Below are 19,370 nucleotides of genomic sequence, written 5' to 3'. Positions count from 1 at the left end.
GTCCCAGCGTCTTATGTTTCTCCCTCAGTAGCATCCCCATTTGCACAATAAGCAGTGTGACTGCCCTGTATCTAAGCCATCTGTGCTCAGTTTCACCTGAGGAAGAAAAAGAGGGGTTGACTAAAATTGATCCAGAAGGATCTCTTTAGATTCTAGAGAAAGAGGCAGAGGAAGAAGAGATTAACTTCCCAGTGCCTGTGAATTGAATGCTGGGGGCAGGGTTGTCTGAGAGAGATGAGGAAAGGACTGTAAATGTTTGGGGGGCCTCCCTGGGTCAAGGGAGGGTGGGCCCATGTGGAGTTTCTCCATCTCTGCGATGTTTCCAGGAGTGAGAAGGTGACAAGCACCAAGTCATGCATCCTCCAGAGGACATTCGTTCCTCACCTTGACACACCCCAGGTGCCCACCATCAACCCCCCCATCCTCCCACCTGCTAATACCACTGCTTCTAGCACCCCAAAGATGACAGCCACCGAACCCGCAGAGCCATCTCTCCCCCCCGCACCCCGATCTCGTCCCTACAGCTGGTCAGGTTTCTCCTCACAGGTCTGTTGCGCAAACCCTTGCCTCCAGCATTCCCTGCTCAGTCCACTACTCCTGATCCACAGAACAGCCTGTTCTCTCCAAGGCATTTGTTCCTCGTGTAGCTGCTCATCTCCCCGTCTGACCCTTGTGAGGAACCACCACGTGTCTAAAGCGTGGAAGGTGCTGCTTTTATGGGTGCTGGTCTAGAGACTAAACTTTGTTCTGGGATTTTTTTAAAGTCACCACCAAAACAAGCAAACAACAATAGCAATGGCAAATTAAAAAAAAAAAAAATTGTCTGTGGTTTGAGAAATCTCGAGATACTCCTGACTGTTGGGAAGTTATAAGCATGTGATGAGCCTCCCAGGCCATCCCTCACTGGGGCCATGTCCTTTCTGCCCTGTATGCGTCAGGTCCAGAGAACCCCTCATCTCCCGTTCCTGATACGCAGTTTAGGGGGATGGGTAATGTCACCCCAAATTCACGCCCACCCAGAACTTCAGACTGTGACCTGACTGGGAAATAAGATCTTTACAGATGTAATTTGTTAAGACTCTTGGGATGAAATCCTTCTGAACTGAGGGTGTGTCCCAGATCCAGCTACTTGTGTTCTGGTAAGTAAAAGGAGGGAACTTGCACACAGATATGGGGAAGGATGTATGCAGACCGAGACAGAGGGTGGGGGTGATGCTGCCTTCAGCCCAGGAGGCTAGGAGCTGTCAGAACTGGGGAGAAGCAGCAAAGGATTCTCCCTGAGAGTTTTGGAGGGGAGTGCAGCCCTGCCAACACCTTGATTTTGACTTTCGGCCTCTGGAACTGTGAGAGGACGCATTTCGATTGCTTTAAAGCATCAGGTGTGTGGTTCTTAGCAGTGCTAAGGAATATACATGCTGAGGATTCAAGGTGTCCCCAGTCTGTTGCTGTGGGTTCTGCCCTGGCCTTCAGGAGCACCTGCTCTAGGATCACCCAGAGGTTTTGTGAGCGACCGCATGCTCTTGGTCACCACTTGGGCAAAGCCTCCTAATCTGCCCTCTTTAGAAGAATGTGCTACAGTTTCACAGCCTACCAGTCATTTGACCCATAGTTTCTTCACCTATGAAGTTGTTTTAAATACCTGCTCGTGGGATGGTGTGGGGATTGGCTGGGACAACGCGTGTGCCAGGGCCCAGCCTGGAACAAAGCAGGTGATGAGGACTCCATCTTTCCCACCATCCTCTAGATTTCGGAACTTCTCTCGTTCCCGACATTCTGCCTCAGCTAACTTGCCCAGGGCCTCTCACTGGTCTGCCTCTGTCCCCTGATGGCATTCCTCTCCTCCCTCCCCATCCCTGCCCCATGTCTGACGCAGTGTTCTACCACAGGGATTGTAACCTGCAGGTCGCACTTGCCCCAGTAAGAGAACTGTCTCCCCGAAGAGCTGTCTGCACTCAACACGCTCCATTTAGGGTGGCCTGGCCTCCATCCCAGTGTGAGAAGGAGCTTCTGTTGGAAGGGCTTCAGGGGATAGCACCCTGGACCCTCTCCCCATGTCTGACCCCAGGGGATAGCACCCTGGACCCGCTCCCCATGTCTGCCCCCAGGGGATAGCACCCTGGACCCTCTCCCCATGTCTGCCCCCAGGGGATAGCACCCTGGACCCTCTCCCCATGTCTGCCCCCAGGTGTCCTGCCTCTGAAATCTCCAGGTTTAATGCTTCAGTGTTTTCAGCTCTATGCTGTCTTTAGGATTCTAACCCAGACCGGCAGAGTAGAACTAAATCTCAAGCCCAAATTCTGAAACCAGATAAGGTGGAAGTGTTAAGAAACAAAGATAAACCCTAAATGCACAGAAAGTGAAACTTGAATTTGGAACTGAGAAATGACCAGACATTCCAACCCAAAGGCGGCCCCGTCCTCTGTCCAGCACTGAGGTGGGGGTTATGATTCCCCTCCATTGATTCTTGAAAAAAGTGAAAGTGTTAGTTGCTCATTCCTGTCTGACTCTTGGTGATCCCATGGACTGTAGCCTGCCAGGCTCTTCTGTCCGTGGAATTTTCCAGGCAAGAATACTGGAGTGGGCAGCCATTCCCTTCTCCAGGGGATCTTCTTCACCCAGCAGACCCAAACTCAGGTCAGCTGCATTGCAGGCAGATTCTTTACCATCTGAGCCATTATCTGCCCTCAATATGCAGGTTTTCCAGAGCCCAACTTCTTGCCCTTCAGACTAGCCCTACCCATGGGGGCCCAGAGTGCCTGGATGTAGACCACAGCATCCCATGAAGATGAACAAGAGGAAGCGGCACTGGTCAGAGGGGAGGATCTATCACTCCATATGCCTGTGTGTGTGTGTGTGTGTGTGTGTGTGTGTGCGCGCGCGCGCGCATGCGCGTGTGTGAGTCACTCAGTCATGTCCGACTCTTTGTGACCCTATGGACCGTGTAGCCCACCAGGCTTCTCTGTCCTTGGGATTCTCCAGGCAAGAATACTGGAGTGGCTTGCCATTCCCTTCTCCAGGGGATCTTCCCGACCCAGAGATTGAACCTGGGTCTCCTGTACTGCAGGCAGATTCTTTACCGAGCCTGAGGGGTGGTGATTTCCCCAAATCAGAGGTAGATCAATGAAGGGCAGGATACCACAGACACTCCTGGACACAATCAAGCCCATCACGACACTTTTATTGATTCAGTCAATTTCAGGTTTGGGGTGCGGCACTCCACCTGCAGGGAAGCTCAGAGAAGGGGCAGACATCCGTAAAGGAAGGAGATGAGAGAGAGAGAGAAACTCTTGAGGAACACAGACTGGAAAGATGTTAAGGAGAATCCAGGGCCACGATAAAGAATGACTCGGGATGCACTTTTGGAGCTGGTCTCAGGAATCCTTTTTCTTAACCTGAGGAAGAGAGGACGTCGTCAGGATGCCAGGGGCCATGGAACAGTAGGACTGGGTCAGAGGATGCTGATTCTGGGGTCTGATTTTTGGGAGGGTTCTCCCCATCCTTCAAAGCCGCGTTCTGTCTGCGATGATCTCTGTACTTTCTCCCCAGTCTGCAGCCCCACTGTGACTCCACGGAGATGTCAGGACACAGTTCCGATACCCCTCAGCTCCCCTGCATGATGCTCCACACTTTCCTTTCATCACCCTCTCATCCTGCCCCCTCCTTACCATGGCCATCAGCACCAGGGCGCTGACCAGCACAGCGTACAGGGTGGCCTTCCCCAGCAGGATCTCATAGAGCAGGGTGGCAGACAGGACCCCTTGCTGATAAGACGCTGTTGGCAGGAAGGGAGAACAGGTAGGTACCTGTGAGCAGGTATCTCTGGCCTCCTCCCCCTCTACCCCTCAACCAGTGTCCATGGCTTCTCTGTCTCTGGTTCCAGAGCAATGACCATGGAGATGGAGACAAAGAAGCAGAGGGCTACTTACCGGAGGTGACGCCACAGTCTGAAAGAGAGAAAGGGGGAGGGAAGTGGATGAGAGCCTGCATCTTCTAAAGCAGATTCAAAGCTAAGCCAGCCTTCCTCAGTCCAATAGCTGGCAAGATGCTAAATCTCGGCAACAACCACGTGAACTTGGGAGTGGATCCTGCCCCAGCTGAGCCTTCAGATAAGACTCCAGCTTTGGCTGACATCTGATTGTAGAATCTTGAGATAAATGAGCCAGCTAAGCTATGCCCAGATTCCTGATACATTAAAACTATGCAAGAATAAATACGTGGTATTTTGAGATGCTTAAAACAAAACAAATAAATGAAAAAGACCTACTAAGCTAGCTTTTAGTCAGCACTGACCCCCAGGCTCAGAGCAGCCTCTGAAGTCCCAGCACTGCCTGTGCCAATGTGGCCACAGCATCCTCAGGGTCATGGAAGGAGGCAGCACTGGAGGGGATGGGCACCCACCACTGGGACCCTGAGCTGTGCAGGCGGACAGCGAGTGGACCCACCAGCACAGCTGAGCTGGGCTGAGGATCTGGATCTGGGGGAGGAGTTCGCCTGAGGAGGTGCCCTGTCCACCCTCTTGCTGGGCTCCCCCCCGCCACCCCTTCACTCTGTGTGCAGCCTTCCGGCTCCTGTCCCTGGATCTCTCCTCTGTCAGCTCTGACTCCCTCCCAGCTGGCTCACCTGCTCTGCCCCAGGCCTCGGCGCTGATGTTCTGGGTGATGGGCTTGGTCCTGTTCTGCTCCTCCCACTGGTCCTGGTCTGTGAGCCCGTGGAACTGGACTTGGCATCGGAAGTGGTTGCGGGGGTTGTGCCAGAAGGCCGCGGTCACCCTCAGCCGGCTGCTCAGACAGTATCTGGAGTCATCCCTCGCGGGGTCCTCCTTATAGGGCTCAGGGTCCGTGCTGACCCCAGTCGTGACCTGCTTCCTGTTCACCCACCAGGTCAGCTCCACGTGGTCAGGGTAGAAGCCCGTGGCCAGGCACACGAGCGTGGCCTTCTGGGTCCGGGAGATCTCTGCTTCCGAGGGTTCAAACACAGCCACCTTGGGCGGGTGGACGCGGCTCAGATCATCTGGAAGGACAGGGGTGGGGGCCAGGACCGGCCTGAGAGCTGGCTGGGTGTGGTAGGGGCTGTGTGTGTGTGTGTGTTTGTGAGTATATGAGTATGAGAAGGCAGGGAAGGGAGGCTCAGGGTTATCCTACAATAAAATCAGGTAGCAGTATGTCCTGTTTGTTGGGGAGTCACCACCCCACTCCTGTGTTCTTGTTCTCCCTCTGCCTGCCTGTCCCTTGTACTCACCCTACGACAAGTCCGTCTCGTCTGTCTCTAGCCCCCTAAGGTGGCCTTACAAATGGCACTGCCTGACATCTGAGCAATTTTTCTTCTTTCATGTTATTTGATTTCTTATTCAACAAGAAAAACTTACCTGTCTTTTTTTTTCTCATCATAATTTGTATTAGTTATTTAAATAGAGAGCTGGATTGGAACCAGAATAATAGAAGTCAAAGCTTGACAGTGACTTTGCCCACCAACATGTCTTTAGACAACCCCTGAATGTCTCTGCATCATTTTTCCTGCTTGTGAAGGAAGCATCCCAACATTGACTGTCCAGAATAGGGGTGGAGATGGCCTGACATAAGGATGCAGGAAGCCTCTGCCATCAGCTGGGTTAGTTATATGTGAGCCTGGGGGGCTGAGGAGTAGAGGGGATTTGAGTTTAAGGGGCTCATTATGGGGCTGAGGCTTTTTCTTCAAATGACAACATACAGATGACATATTTTTGTGCACTCACATGAAGACAGCCTTTTGTCTCAGGATGTACTCATGAGAATAGGAGGCTTTTTTCTTTCTGATGTCTCCTAGCCATTCCTAGCCTCCAGGTACCCCGAGTTGCCTCAGCTCGGACAGATCACAAATTCAAGCATCTTCAACCTCCTTTGCCCCTTTGATTCCACATCTTCTGTTTTTCCCTACCAGCAAGCTTCCTAAATATGCATCTGAGATCATCAAGCAACTTCTGCTCCCAGTTGTCTTGATCCAACTAAGCCTCTAGAATGTGGCATCCCGGAGGGCCCCAGGTGAAGGCATTCCAGTTAAAGCCCCTGTGACCCTCTCATCTGACTGGCTTATTGTCTCTGGACCCTCTTGACATACATTTCATCTTGCTCTTTGCATTATACGGATTTTTTTGTTTGTTTCTGAGCAACTCTGTTAAAGGGACGACGTCTCAATCTAAAGAGATCTAGTTTAGGCTGAAAGAAATGAAAAAAAAAAAAAAAAGTTCCTGTGACACCACATTTCCATGGATGGGCTTCCCCGGTGGCTCAGTGGGAAAGAATCTGCCTGCAAAGCAGGAGCCGCAGGAAATACCAGTTCTATCCCTGGGTCAGGAAGATTCCCTGAAGAAGGAAATGGCAACCCACTCCAGTATTCTTGCCTGGGAAATTTCATGGACAGAGGAGCCTGGATGGGGGGTGGAGGTGGGGGCTACAGTCCATGGGGTCGAAAAAGAGTCTGATACAACTTAGCGACTGAACAATGATGACAACAACAATTTGACTTCAGGGCTGGCTTCCTGGGTGTGTGACTTATGCACACATATTCACTCCCACAAGGTCACTGGCTCATTAAAGGACCAGGGCTTTGGGACCCTGATGTACCTGTTCTGAAGTCTCCTGCTCTTCTCCACCCTGGCTGATCACAGGAACCCAGCTGTCACTGGGAACAAACACTTCGAATGGAGCCCCACTGGATCCCACCTAATGAGTCTAACTACAGACACGCTTGCTGTTACCGTATCATCCAGTAAAGACACCAGTATTGAGGGGTTGTTCCCCTCTGGAAGCTCAGTGCTTCCATCACCAAGAGACACTGAAGATCCCTTTCCAGCACTAAGATCCCTTGGGAATGTTCCCAGCCTCAGAAGAAAAAAATATGTCTATTTGAATGTATGTCCTGCACCATCCGGCTGTTTAACCTAGACGACCTGGTGTGAGGAGGGAGACTTCAGGCTGGGGGGCGGTGAGGGGGCTCCATTTGGTGAGTAAATGCCCCCAGTGGCCCAGGTTCCCACCCAGCCCGTGTGTGCTATACACACAGCCTGGCCAGCAGGGGTCTGGACTTAGGTAGAAAGGAAGAGGTTCGAAACCTAAATTTAAATCCAAACTTTCAAACAGTAAATCGACAAACCCCACTCGTCTTGATTCTTTCCCTCACTATCTCCGGTGGGTCTGTCTCTTTCATGTCTCTTCTCCACTCCTGCTGGTCATCTTGGTTCTCCCTTCAGCAGAAGCCTGCATCTCCACCTCCCAGGAGCTGGGCTCTGCAGTGGGCCCAGCATCCTGACCTCATCCTGCCTCACCTCTCCCCATCTCATTTTCCCCTTTGCAGCAGCTACACCGGCTCCTACCCTTCCCCCAGCCCGGATTGCCCTCCTCAGTCTTTTTCTCCAATCAAGCCAGTCTCAGAGTCCTAATTAATCCTCTCTCCATTGCTCGCCCGGTCCCCAAATACCCCAGGAAAAAAGGGACTGAAACCCCCCTTGCCCTCTGTCCGCGTTCCCGGACTAGAGTACCCCTCCCCAGTACCGCCTACCCAATACTCCCCGCCTCCCTTGCAGAGCGGACCCCCCAGAGGCATAACTGGCCAGGCGCCCCAGCCCCAGCGCAGCCCACCCATCTCCGGGGAAGCAAGGGGCTGCGCCGAAAGGAGGGAAGTCCAGATCTCACCTAAGACCGTGAGCTTGGTGCCTGGGCCGAAATACTGCTCATAGGAACACGGAAGAAGAGCCCCGCACTCAAACCCCCCCGCAGCTTCCAGAGGCTCCCGCTCGCTTCCCCTGTCCCAGCGCTCAGCTCCAGGGCAGGGAGGGGACCAAGTGCCCGGATCCAACCCGCCCTGACCCCGCCGCCTCCCGTCCCGCCCGCCGCCCGCGGCCAGCCAGCGGACACTCACCCACCACCGTCAGCCAGCTGCCGGCCCCGAAGGTCAGGGCGGCGCCTGCAAAGCACAGCCTCGGGGCGCCCCACAAAAATCGAGGCGCGCCGCCCGCACTCACCTAGCACCAGGAGCCGCGTGCCCGGCCCGAAGTACTGGATCTGAGTCACGGCCCCCCAGCCTCGCGCAAAAACCCGCCGCGCATCCCCCGGGGTCTCTGGCGGCTTCCCGGCTCACCTAGCACCGTCAGCCGGGTGCCCGCGCCGAAGTACTGCGTGTCTGTGCTCACAGCCTCAGGGCTCAGCACAAAAATATCGGTCCAGCGACCCTACTGACATCTGATCGCCCCACTTCTCTCCTAGCGCCCCAGAGCACCCCACTTACCTAGTACCAACAGCCGAGTGCCCCCTCCAAAATACAGAGGGTTGTTGCTCACAGCCCGGAGGCTCAGGACAAAAACTAGCGCTACCCTCTCCGGATAGCCCGGACTCAGCCCAGGTCCCCACGAACCCTGAGAGCAGCCCCGAAGGTAGATGGGCAGCCTCCGGCCTTTCTGCATCCCACCGGAGGGAACACTCAGAGACCCCAGCTGCCCTCCTTACCCAGCACAGTCAGCTTGGAACCAGCTCCAAAGTACAGGGGCTGGGTGTTCACACAGCCCTGGGGACCCAGGCGCAAACTTTGCCTTCCTGAATGCAGCAGGGACAGGGTAAGGCATCCACTCTCCAAAAGCTAGAGTTCATGGGATCATCTAGTCTGGGCATTCCACCCTCTCTCCCCCTGGAGAAGCATTCTTACCTAGCACAGAGAGCCTGGTCCCTGGCCCGAAGTGCAGCTCCCCATAGGAGCACAGTGGGAAGGGGCTAGCAAGAATTCCTCTCTCTTCCCCTCCTCCCCTGGAACACTGTGGGGCCACCCTCCTTCTCCTCCCTGGCTTCTCTCTCCCGATCTGCCTCCAGAACTAGTGGAGAAGTGGTCTGGACATGAGGTCACCCCCAATTTTGCAGAGAATGAGCTTGACTTTGGGGCTGACATGGTTGTAAAATTGGAAGAGGCACTAGGGGTGGAGGTTTTGCTGGACTGGGAAGTGTTTCAGGCTAGACCTTGCCTCTTACTACTTTTGTGACCTGTAACCTCCCTGGCCTTAGTTTCTCCATCTGAAAAATGGGATAATATCTTTCCCGTAGGATTGTTGTGCTTAATGAATTTTACACCTGCGATGCTTTCGAACTGTGCTACCAGAGAAGACTCGTGAGAGTCCCTTGGACAGCAAGGAGATTAAACCAGTCAATCCTAAAGGAAATCAATCCTGAATATTCATTGCAAGGACTGATGCTGAAGCTGAGGCTCCAATACCTTGGACATCTGATGCAGAGACAACTCATGGGAAAAGACCCTGATTCTGGGAAAGATTGAGGGCAGGAGGAGAAAAGGGTAACAGAGAATGAGATGCTTGGAAGGCATCGCTGAGTCAGTGGACGTAAGTCTGAGCAAACTCGGGAAGCTTGGCATGCTGCCATACATGGGGTCGCAAAGAGTCGGACATGACTTAGTGACTGAGCGACAAGCACTTTCTCAAAAAGCAAGTTTTATGGAAAGCACTGGTTCTTGATCCCACTCTAACAGCTTGATTCTTCGTGTTCCTTGGAAGCTGAGTGTGGAGCAGGGAGAGGCAGAGGTGATCAGAGTCCAGGTCCCTGCAAGACCACAGAGGGACGGGCTCCAGGGACTTCTCCCAGCCACTCTCCCCATCTTAAACTGGGAGCTAGGTTCTGAGTGGGCTGCGTGGATCTGTTTTCTGAGGCAGGGCTTTTTGTAAAAGCACTTCCTCTAACTGAATCATCGTGGCCCCCCCCGAAGTCCCACAATGTTATACTGTGATACAAAAATGTCCTCTCCTCTGGTGCCCCTCCTCCAACTACTGGGCAGAGGCAGGAAGTGCAGGTGGCAGAGGATTGAGTGGGGTGAGAGGAGACAGACTCGGTACACTGAGAGTGGGGAGGGGCTTGGGGAAGGGCAGGGTGCTAGTGGTGGGGGAGGGGGCAGAGAGGCCCCTCCTGGAACAGATGCCACCCTGAGGAGCTCTCCTATGTCATCAGGGCTCCCCTCTGGGACTCTCTGTGCTCAGGTGCAGACTGGCATTTATAGAGAGGTGGGTGGGAGGACCATCCACAGAGCAGGTGATGTCAGCTCAGGGCAGGAGGACTCACAGCTCTGCACTTGCCCTTGGCTTCCTGGATGGGGCCCAACTCCTCTCCCTTCACTAGTGCACAGATGTTTAGTGCACGTCTATTATATGCCCGCCTCATGCTTCGACAAGGATAGAGTCCACTGTCCAAGCGGGAAGCCCCAACCTGCCTTTACAGATTTATGACTGTCATCTCTGAACCTCACAGCCCGCTGAGTGCAAGGACCAGAAGTCCCTGACCCTGTACTTTCCTATCCCATTCGTACCTCTGGCTCTCATGAACTCTCTCCCACATGGATAACTGAGACCAACTCTTCCTGTGAAGAGCTGGCTACCTTCTTAGACTCTCCCCTGATGGTCCCAGTCAGAAACTGAGTGCTAGCCTCTGCCTGCGTTTCAGTACACAACTCACATTGCTGCTGTTCAAGTGTTAAGTGTAGACATTGCTGCTGTATGTTAAGCATTTGTACTCATGAATTATCCCCCTAAAGAATAGGGAAACTTCTTGGGGGCTGTGGCTCAGTAATCTTCATTTTCCTGAATGTTAATGAAAAGCATTGCAATGACATGTACTCAATATGTAGTCTACTCTGCTGATACACACATGCTGACAAATATGTATGCATGCTTGTTGCTATATATGCAAACACTCGTGCTAGAATGCATGCATGCATGCAATAGATTGAGAGGCTGTGTGCTGCAGGCCTGGGGTGGGGGCAGGGGGTGGTCACTGTCTGTTGCAGGAAGGCCTGAAGGTGATATCTGCTCCTGAATTGGGTCACTTCGGGTGAGCTCTCTGATTTATTCATTTCTTTAAAGATGATTTATTGGGTGCGTACACTGAACCAAGATACTATGCTACATCCTAAAGATACTGTAATAAAATACTCCTTGGTCCTTAAGGTGCCCTTCAAGTGGGGGTGTCAGACAACAAAAGGGGTAGTTTCCATCAAGTGAGGTTAGTAGCAGGAAGGAAGTGGGCACGGGGCACTGTGACAGCAAAACACAGAGGGCATTTCATTCAGTCTCATGGAGTAAGGGGCAAGGATGCTCCAGAGAAGGGTACTAGCTGGGGAAGATGTCACTGCTGAGTCTGTAAGGATGAGTGGGAGTTTGTGTAGGTGTCGTTCCAGGCACAGGAGTGCAGGATTGCCTGAGAGCCAGTGGTTCAGAAGGCTCAGGGGTACTGGAGTGAGGGTGAGTGGGGACAAAGAGGCGGAGGACAATAGTGGGTCTTTTATACCATCCTGAGGACATTGGATTGCATCACCATAGTGACTGTGTGACAATAAAGAGCTTTGGAAGGATTTCTAGAACTAGCAAGAGGGCTGACCCTTGTTTTTAGGTGCTTTATTTTCTATCCTCGCAGGTGGCTTCCTCCCAGGTATCCTGCAGGGCTCCCCGGTGGCACAGTGGTAAAGAATCCACCTCCCAATGCAGGAGACGTGAGAGACGAGGGTTCGATCCCTGGGTTGGGAATACCCTCGGGAGTAGGAAATAGCACCCTACTCCAGTATTCTTGCCTGGGAATTACAATGGACAGAGGAGACTGGCAGGCTACAGTCCATGGGGTCACAAGGAGTCAAACACGACCGAGTGACAGCACAGGAGTGATCGGGGACATTTTCACGTCTACGTAATTCACTTGAGTGAAATTTATAACTAGCTTTGTAACTTAACCTGGAGACACATCTGCTACTGAGAAGGGATTTCCAAGTCAGTGATGTTTCTTCTTTCCAGCTGGTAACACTCTTTGGTGGTGAAGGAAGCCTAGTAATGCTCCTGGTTAGAGAGCTGAAATGAGCACTCTGGGGTCATGACCACTTGGCAGTGGGCACACCTGTGTGGTTCAGCTCTTCCTCAGAGCACCTTTGTCCAGGTAGGACAGCAAGTTCCTAGAGGCAACATTGCCATTTCTCTAGACTTCTCCAGAGGAAGCCTCTCTCTTCACCAGTCACCCCCTTTCACACGTCCTTAAGTTTCCCTGACAAGGAGGAGCATGTGACACCTCCTACCTGAGAGGACAGCAGGGGACTCTCCTTGAAGAGCTCCAGTTTGTGCCCTGACTGGAGTCACATGGGACTTCAGAGATGGACAGAAGAGATATCTAGATACTCACAAGGCAGAGTCAAGCCAGAACAGGCCATTTTTATTGGTTCAGAAGTTCAGTCCCCCTAGGGTCTGCCCTGGGTTAGGGAGATCCTGGTCCTGAGAGTTTGGGGCACCCTCACATGGCCGTGGACGCTGGGCTGAGTCCAGAGATGAGGGCAGCTCTTCAGAAGCACTGGGTAGGAACGGGAAAAGCAGAATTCCCATCAGGGCAGTAACAGGCCGGAAGCTGGCTTCAGGACTCTTTTCTCTTGACCTGAGGAAGAGAAAGTGTGAGGGTTACAAGGAGCCAGGAGTGCTGGGGACCGAGAGGAAGCCAGGTGTCCCACTGACAAGACAAATAGCAGGTCTCCTCCCAACATCCAGCCATTGGGTTTTCTGGTGACCCCAGTTTCTCCCGCCCAGCACGGCTCTTCCACTTGATCACAGAGGTGCAAGGGGTCTTCTGAGGCATGTGGGTGAACCCCTTCTTCCTCTCTGCCCACCTCTGGTCCTGGTGGGGTCTCTACATTCCTAGGTCTGTGTTGTTGCATTTCAAGTGTCCTCTCCAACCTGCCTGCCCCATCCTGGCCCTCTCCTTACCATGGCCATTAGCACCAGGGCGCTGACCAGCACAGCGTACAGGGTGGCCTTCCCCAGCAGGATCTCATAGAGGAGGGTGGCAGACAGGACGCCTTGCTGATAAGATGCTGTTGGCAGGAAGGGAGAGCAGGTAGGTAACTGTGAGCAGGTATCTCTGGCCTCCACCCGCTTTACACCCTCCCCCGCAACCAGTGTCCATGGCTTCTCTGTCTCTGGTTCCAGAGCAATGACCATAGAGATGGAGACAAAGAAGCAGAGGGCTACTCACCAGAGGTGACACCACAGTCTGAAAGAAAAAAGGGGGAGGGAAATGGATGAGAGACTGCATCTTCTAAACCCGATTCAAAACTAAATCAGTCTTAGTCAGCACTGACCCCCAGGCTCAGAGCAGCCTCTGATCAGAGTCCCAGCGCTGTCTGTGCCAATGTGGCCACAGCATCCTCAGAGTCATGGAAGGAGGCAGCACTGGAGGGGATGGAGACCCACCACTGGGACCCTGAGCTGTGCAGGTGGGCAGGGAGGGGACCCGCCAGCATAGATGAGCTGGGTTGAGGATCTGGATCTGGGGGAGGAGTTCACCCCAAGAGGTGCCCTGTCCCCCCTCTTGCTGGGCTCCCCCCACTCTTCATTCTGCCTTCCCGCTCCTCTCCCTGATCTGTCCTCCGTCGGCTCTAACTCCCTCCCAGCTGGCTCACCTGCTCTGCCCCAGGCCTCGGCGCTGATGTTCTGGGTGACTGGCTTGGCCCTGTCCTGCTCCTCCCACTGGTCCTGGTCTGTGAGCCCGTGGAACTGGACTTGGCATCGGAAGTGGTTGCGGGGGTTGTGCCAGAAGGCCGCGGTCACCCTCAGCCGGCTGCTCAGACAGTATCTGGAGTCATCCCGTGCAGGGTCCTCCTTATAGGGCTCAGGGTCCGTGCTGACCCCAGTTGTGACCTGCTTCCTGTTCACCCACCAGGTCAGCTCCACGTGGTCGGGGTAGAAGCCTGTGGCCAGGCACACGAGCGTGGCCTTCTGGGTCCGGGAGATCTCTGCTTCCGAGGGTTCGAACACAGCCACCTTGGGCGGGTGGACCCGGCTCAGATCATCTGGAAGGACAGGGGTGGGGGCCAGGACTGGCCTGAGAGCTGGCTGGGCGTGGTAGGGGCTGTGTGTGTGAGTGTGTCTCTGTTTTCGTGTATGAGTACATGAGTGTGAGAAGGAAGGGAAGGGGGCCACAGGGTCATCCTAAAATAAAATCATGTAGCAATATGGCTACCCCGGTGGCTCAGAGGGAATCCACCTGCCAATTCAGGAAACGTGGGTTCGATCCCTGGGTTGGGAAGATCCCCTGGAGAAGGAAATGGCAAGCCACTCCAGTGTTCTTGCCTGGGAAATCCCATGGATAGAGGAGCCTGGCGGGCTACAGTCCATGGGGTCGCAAAAGAGTCGGACACAACTGAGTGACTGAGGGTGCACGCAAGCAGTATGGCCTGCCTGTTTGGGAGTCACCACCCCACGCCTGTGTGCTCAGCCTCCCTCTGCCTGCCTGTGCCCGTCCTCACCCTGCCACAGGCCTGTCTCCTGTGTCTCCAGCCCCAAAGATGGCCTTACAAATGGCATGATCCAACCTCTGAGCAAATTCTCTTCTCTTATGTTATTGTTTTGTTATTCAACATGGGAAGTTTATTTCTCTGCTTCTCACCATAATATATGGTAGTTATTTAAATAGAGCACTGGATGGAACATGAATAATAGAATTGAAGCTTGGAAGTGGCTTTAGATAGTAGTCTCTGGATGTCTCTGCATCATTTTTCCTGCTTGTGAAGGGAGAAGTCAACACTGACTGTCTGGAGCGGGGGTGGACATGACCTGATCCATGGATGCCGAAAGCCCTGCCCTCTGCTGGGAGTGAGCCTGAGGGGCTGACCAGTAAGATGACTTGGGGATAAGGAAGTTATTTGATGGATGTTTTTTATTTTTTCAGATGGCAATGTACTGATACTATATTTTTGCATACTCATGTGAAGTCAGCATTTGTCTTAGGGCATACTCATCAGAATGGGAGGTTTTCTTTGTTTCCAGTGCTTCAGGTCAACCTAGCCATTCCTCTGCCTCCAGGTACCTCTGAGTTGCCTCAGCTCAGAGAAATTGCTGTCTCACCTTGTTTTAAATTCAGGCATCTTCAACTTTCTTTGCCCCTTTGATTCCATATGTTCTACTTTTCCCTACTGGCTAGCTTCCTAAGTATGCATCTGAGGTCATCAGAGCAATCTTGATCCAGCTAAGCCTCTGGTGTGTGGCATCCCGGAGGGTCCCAGGTGAAGGCATTCCAGTTAAAGCCCCTGAGGACTTCTCATCTGACTATCTTATTGCTTCTGGACCCTCTAAACCTTTATTGTATCCTGTTCTTTGCTTTGTATTGATTTGTTTTTGTTTGTTTCTGAGAAATTCTGTTAAATGGAAGACATCTCATTCTAAAGAGATGTAGTTTAGCCTGGAAGATTAAAACAAAAAGTTCTGACACTTGCTATTTCCATGGACGTGACTTAACCTCAGAGCTGGCTTCGTGGGAGTGTGAACTGTGTAGTCACACAGGACCCCACACTTAGAAGGCCCCCCTGCTTGATATAATGTGCTGGTGTCACCACTGTGAAATTCTAAATAACTTTTTAAACAAAGTCTTAGGTGTTCGTTTTGAGGTAGCTCTGGGCTTCTTTGGTACTCATTCAGTAAAGAATCTGCCTGCAGTGCAGGAGATCTGGGTTCGATCCGTTGATCAGGGAGACCCCCTGGAGAAGGAAATGGCAACCCACTCCACTATTCTTGCCTGGAGAATCCCATGGACAGAGGAGCCTGGTGGGCTATAGTCCATGGGGTTCCAAAGAGTCAGACACGACTGAGCGACTTCGCTTCACTTCACTCTCTGCCTTCCATCAGGCCGGTGGCCCTGTGCTGCACTTCCCACCTTGTGACTGTCCCTCTGTCCCGAGGACTTTCCTGGCGGACCGGAGCTGAAATGGAAATGTCCTGCCTTGTTGCACTGGCTCCATCAGGCTTTCTGCGCCGCTCGGCCTGGTTCTTCACCCTCCTGCAGAGTCCCTGCCTCTGGGGTTCTACCAGCCCTCCAGTGGCCTTACAGAATTGACTCCTCTGACCCCCTCACCCAGCAAACACTCAGCACTTACTGGGAAAATTACAGACACATTTTTGAGCCATGTGCGATGCCCCCTGTGATGTTGATGTGCTGCACAGAAGGAAGCAGGACCTTCCATACATGTTGAAGCACTGACTACATGGCCCCACGATGAGGGGTAAGTCAGTTTCCCCTCCCTGTTGGTGAGTCCCCGTGGGTGGGCTCACCCATGTGGGTGCACCTGTGTGTGTCCTGGTGAGCTTTGGTGGTGTGTGCTTGGATGCGGGCTGGACAGCCTCAGACAGAACTCTGAAGTTTACCTGTCCTGCTCCCAGCTCACTTCTTACATATAGCCAGGCTTCTTTCCCATGCTAATCCTGCCCCTCCATTGGCACTGGGTTCCCCTGCTGCCCCAGTGACTGCCTAGGGGAGGGTCGGGGGGAGACCCTTGAATTACAACAGGTCTGCTAGATACTCTAAGATACTCCCCACACAGCTACTCCTGTAAGCCTCAGAGCAGTGTTAGCAGTAGGTCTTGTTGATGATTTTCAATCCAAGGGAAGTTTCCCACAGATTCACTTGCCCAAGGTCATCAGATCATTAAAGGACCAGGGCTTGGGACCCAGGTGTACCTGTTCTGAGGTCTCCTGCTCTTCTCCACCCCGGCTGATCACAGGAACCCAGCTGTCACTGGGAACAAACACCTCGAACGGAGTCCCACTGGCTCCAACCAAACCAGTCTAACTACAGACACTTGCTGTTACCATATCATCCAGTAAACACATCAGTATTGAGGGGTCGTTCCCCTCTGGAAGCTCAGTGCTTCCATCACCAGGTGACACTGAAGATCCCTTTCCAGCGCTAAGATCCCCTTGGGAATGTTCCTGGTCTCAGCAGGAAAATATGTCTATTTGAATGTGTGTCCTGCACCATCTGGCTGTTTAACCTAGAAGACCTGGTGTGAGGAGGGGAATTTCAGGCTGGCGGGGGTGCGGTGAGGCAGCTCCATATGATGAGTAAATGCCCCCAGTAGCCCAGGTTCCCACTCAGCCCGCGTGTGCTGTACACACAGCCTAGCCGGCAGGGGTCTGGACTTAAGAAGAGAGGAAGAGGTTCGAAACCTAAATTTAAATCCAAACTTCCAAACAGTAAATCAACGAACCCTCACCTGTTTGGATTCTTTCCCTCACTGCCTCGTGTTTGTCTGTCTCTTTCAAGTCTCTGTTCCACTTTCCTCCATCATCTTTTTCCTCCTGGCCGATTCAGTGGAAGCTTGCATCTCTTCCTGCCTGGAGCCAGCTCTGCAGGGGGCTCACCCTCCTGGCCGCAATCCTGCCTGTTCCTGCCCCCCACCCCCAGCTCATTTTCCCCTTTGCAGCTGCTACACCCACTTCTACTCTCCTCTCAGCCCAGATCGCCCTCCTCAGTCTTTTTCTCCAATCAAGCAGCTCTCAGAGTCCTAATAAATTCTCTTTTTCGCCATGGTTCACAAGGTCCCTAATATCTCAGGGAAAAAACAAAAAGACTAAAGCCCCCCTTGCCCTACCTCTCTGTTCCAGGACTATGAGAACCCCAATCATGGCCCCTCATCCCTTGTAGAGCTGACTCCACAGGTGGACAACGTGGCCACACGCTCCAGCCCACCCCACCCATCTCCGGGGACAAGAGGGGCCGCGAAGAGAAGGCAGGGAGGCGTTCAGATCTCACCTGTGACCGTGAGCCTGGTGCCGGCGCCAAAATACCGCTCACTGGCTCACAGAGTCCCAGTCCCGCAAGCAAACCCCTCAGAGCACAGCTGCTCGCCCTCCGGGTCCCAGAGCCCGGCACCAGCCAGGGAGAGGACCAAGCGCCCGGATCCGACCCGCCCTGACCCCGCCGCCCGCGGCCAGCGCGCGGACTCTCGCCCACCGCGGTCAGCCCGCTGCCGGCCCCAGAGGTCAGGGCGATGCCGGGGCGCCCCACAAAAAATCGAGGCGCGCCGCCCGCACTCACCTAGCACCTGGAGCCGCGTGCCCGGCCCGAAGTACAGCGTCTCTGAGTCACGGCCCCCCAGCCCCGCGCAAAAACCCGCCGCTCATCCCCCGGGTCCCCGGGGGCGTCCCCGCTCACCTAGCACCGACAGCCGGGTGCCCGCGCCGAAGTACTGAGTGCTTTGGCTCACAGCCCGGGGACCCAGGACAAAAACCAGCGCTGCCCTTCTCTGATGCCCAGACTCAGCCCAGGTCCCCACCGACCCTGAGCGCAGCCCCGAAGGGAGATGGCAGCTGCCCACCTTTCTGCATCCCACCCGAGGGAACGCTTAGGGACTCCAACTGCCCTCCTTACCCAGCACAGTCAGCTTGGAACCAGCTCCAAAGTACAGCTGCACGGCGTTCACACAGCCCTGGGGACCCAGGCGCAAACTTTGCCTTCTCGGAGAGCAGCCGGGGAGGCTCCAGCGCCCACTCCCCCAAAGCCAGGGTTTGGGGGAATCATCTAGTCTGGGCATTCCACCCTCCCTCCCCCTGGAGAAGCATTCTTACCTAGCACAATGAGCCTGGTCCCTGGCCCGAAGTGCTGCTCCTCATAGGAGCACAGTGGGAAGGGGCTAGCAAGAATTCCTCCCTCTTCCCCTCCTCCCCTGGAACAGTCTGGGGCCACCCTCCTTCTCCTCCCTGGCTTCTCTCTCCCGATCTGCCTCCAGAACTAGTGGAGAAGTGGTCTGGACATGAGGTCACCCCCAATTTTGCAGAGAATGAGCTTGACTTGGGGGCTGACATGGTGGTGAAATTGGAAGAGGCACTAGGGGTGGAGGTTTTGCTGGACTGGTAAGTGTTTCAGGCTAGACCCTGCTTCCTACTATTTCTGTGACCTGTAACCTCTCTGGCCTTAGTTTTTCCATCTGAAAAATGGGTTAATATCTTCACCAGGAGGTTGTTGTGAGTGCTTAACAAATAACACAACTGCAAGTACTTTGTCCAAGATCAAGTTTTGTGAAGATCCCACTCTGATGGCTTGATTCTTCGTGTTCCTTGGAAGCTGAGTGTGGAGCAGGGAGAGGCAGAGGTGATCAGAGTCCAGGTCCCTGTGAGACCACAGAGGGACCTGCTCCAGGGACTTCTTCCAGTCACTCTCCCCATCTTAAGCTCGGGGCTAGGTTCCTGATAAGCTGCATGGGTCTATTTTCTGAGGCAGGGCTTTTTGTAAAAGTACTTCCTCTAACTGAATCATTGTGCCCACCCCCCAGTCCCCACAATGTTACACTGTGATACAAAAATGTCCTCTCCTCTGGTGCCCCTCCTCCAACTGCGTGGCAGAGGCAGGAAGTGCAGGTGGCAGAGGCTGGTCTGATTGAGTGGGGTGAGAGGAGACAGACTCGGTACACTGAGAGTGGGGAGGGGCTTGGGGAAGGGCAGGGTGCTAGTGATGGGGGAGGGGGCAGAGAGGCCCCTCCTGGAACAGATGCCACCCTGAGGAGCTCTCCTATGTCATCAGGGCTCCCCTCTGGGACTCTCTGTGCTCAGG

General features: G+C 53.7%; 1 protein-coding gene and 1 gene segment (V, D, J or C); both read right to left on the bottom strand.

The window, feature by feature from the left end:
• Positions 1–3,161: 3,161 nt before the first annotated feature.
• LOC100300510 (T cell receptor beta constant 1) overlaps positions 3,162–19,370 on the bottom strand; it is a gene marked incomplete in the record, with an annotated part of 535,695 nt that continues 519,486 nt past the window's right edge. The window contains 5 exon segments of the mRNA XM_059885971.1: positions 3,162–3,392; positions 3,666–3,772; positions 3,927–3,944; positions 4,621–5,010; positions 7,668–7,704. Of these exon segments, the coding sequence (XP_059741954.1) occupies positions 3,372–3,392; positions 3,666–3,772; positions 3,927–3,944; positions 4,621–5,010; positions 7,668–7,704 (573 nt within the window).
• LOC132345139 (T cell receptor beta constant 1-like) lies at positions 12,186–18,407 on the bottom strand. The segment is given in 5 exon segments: positions 12,186–12,428; positions 12,755–12,861; positions 13,023–13,040; positions 13,450–13,839; positions 18,192–18,407. Coding segments are annotated over 5 exon segments (699 nt in total).

This window comes from Bos taurus, chromosome 4 (assembly GCF_002263795.3).
Source record: "Bos taurus isolate L1 Dominette 01449 registration number 42190680 breed Hereford chromosome 4, ARS-UCD2.0, whole genome shotgun sequence".
NCBI lineage: Eukaryota > Metazoa > Chordata > Mammalia > Artiodactyla > Bovidae > Bos > Bos taurus.
This window is presented reverse-complemented; position numbering and strand designations above follow the sequence as displayed.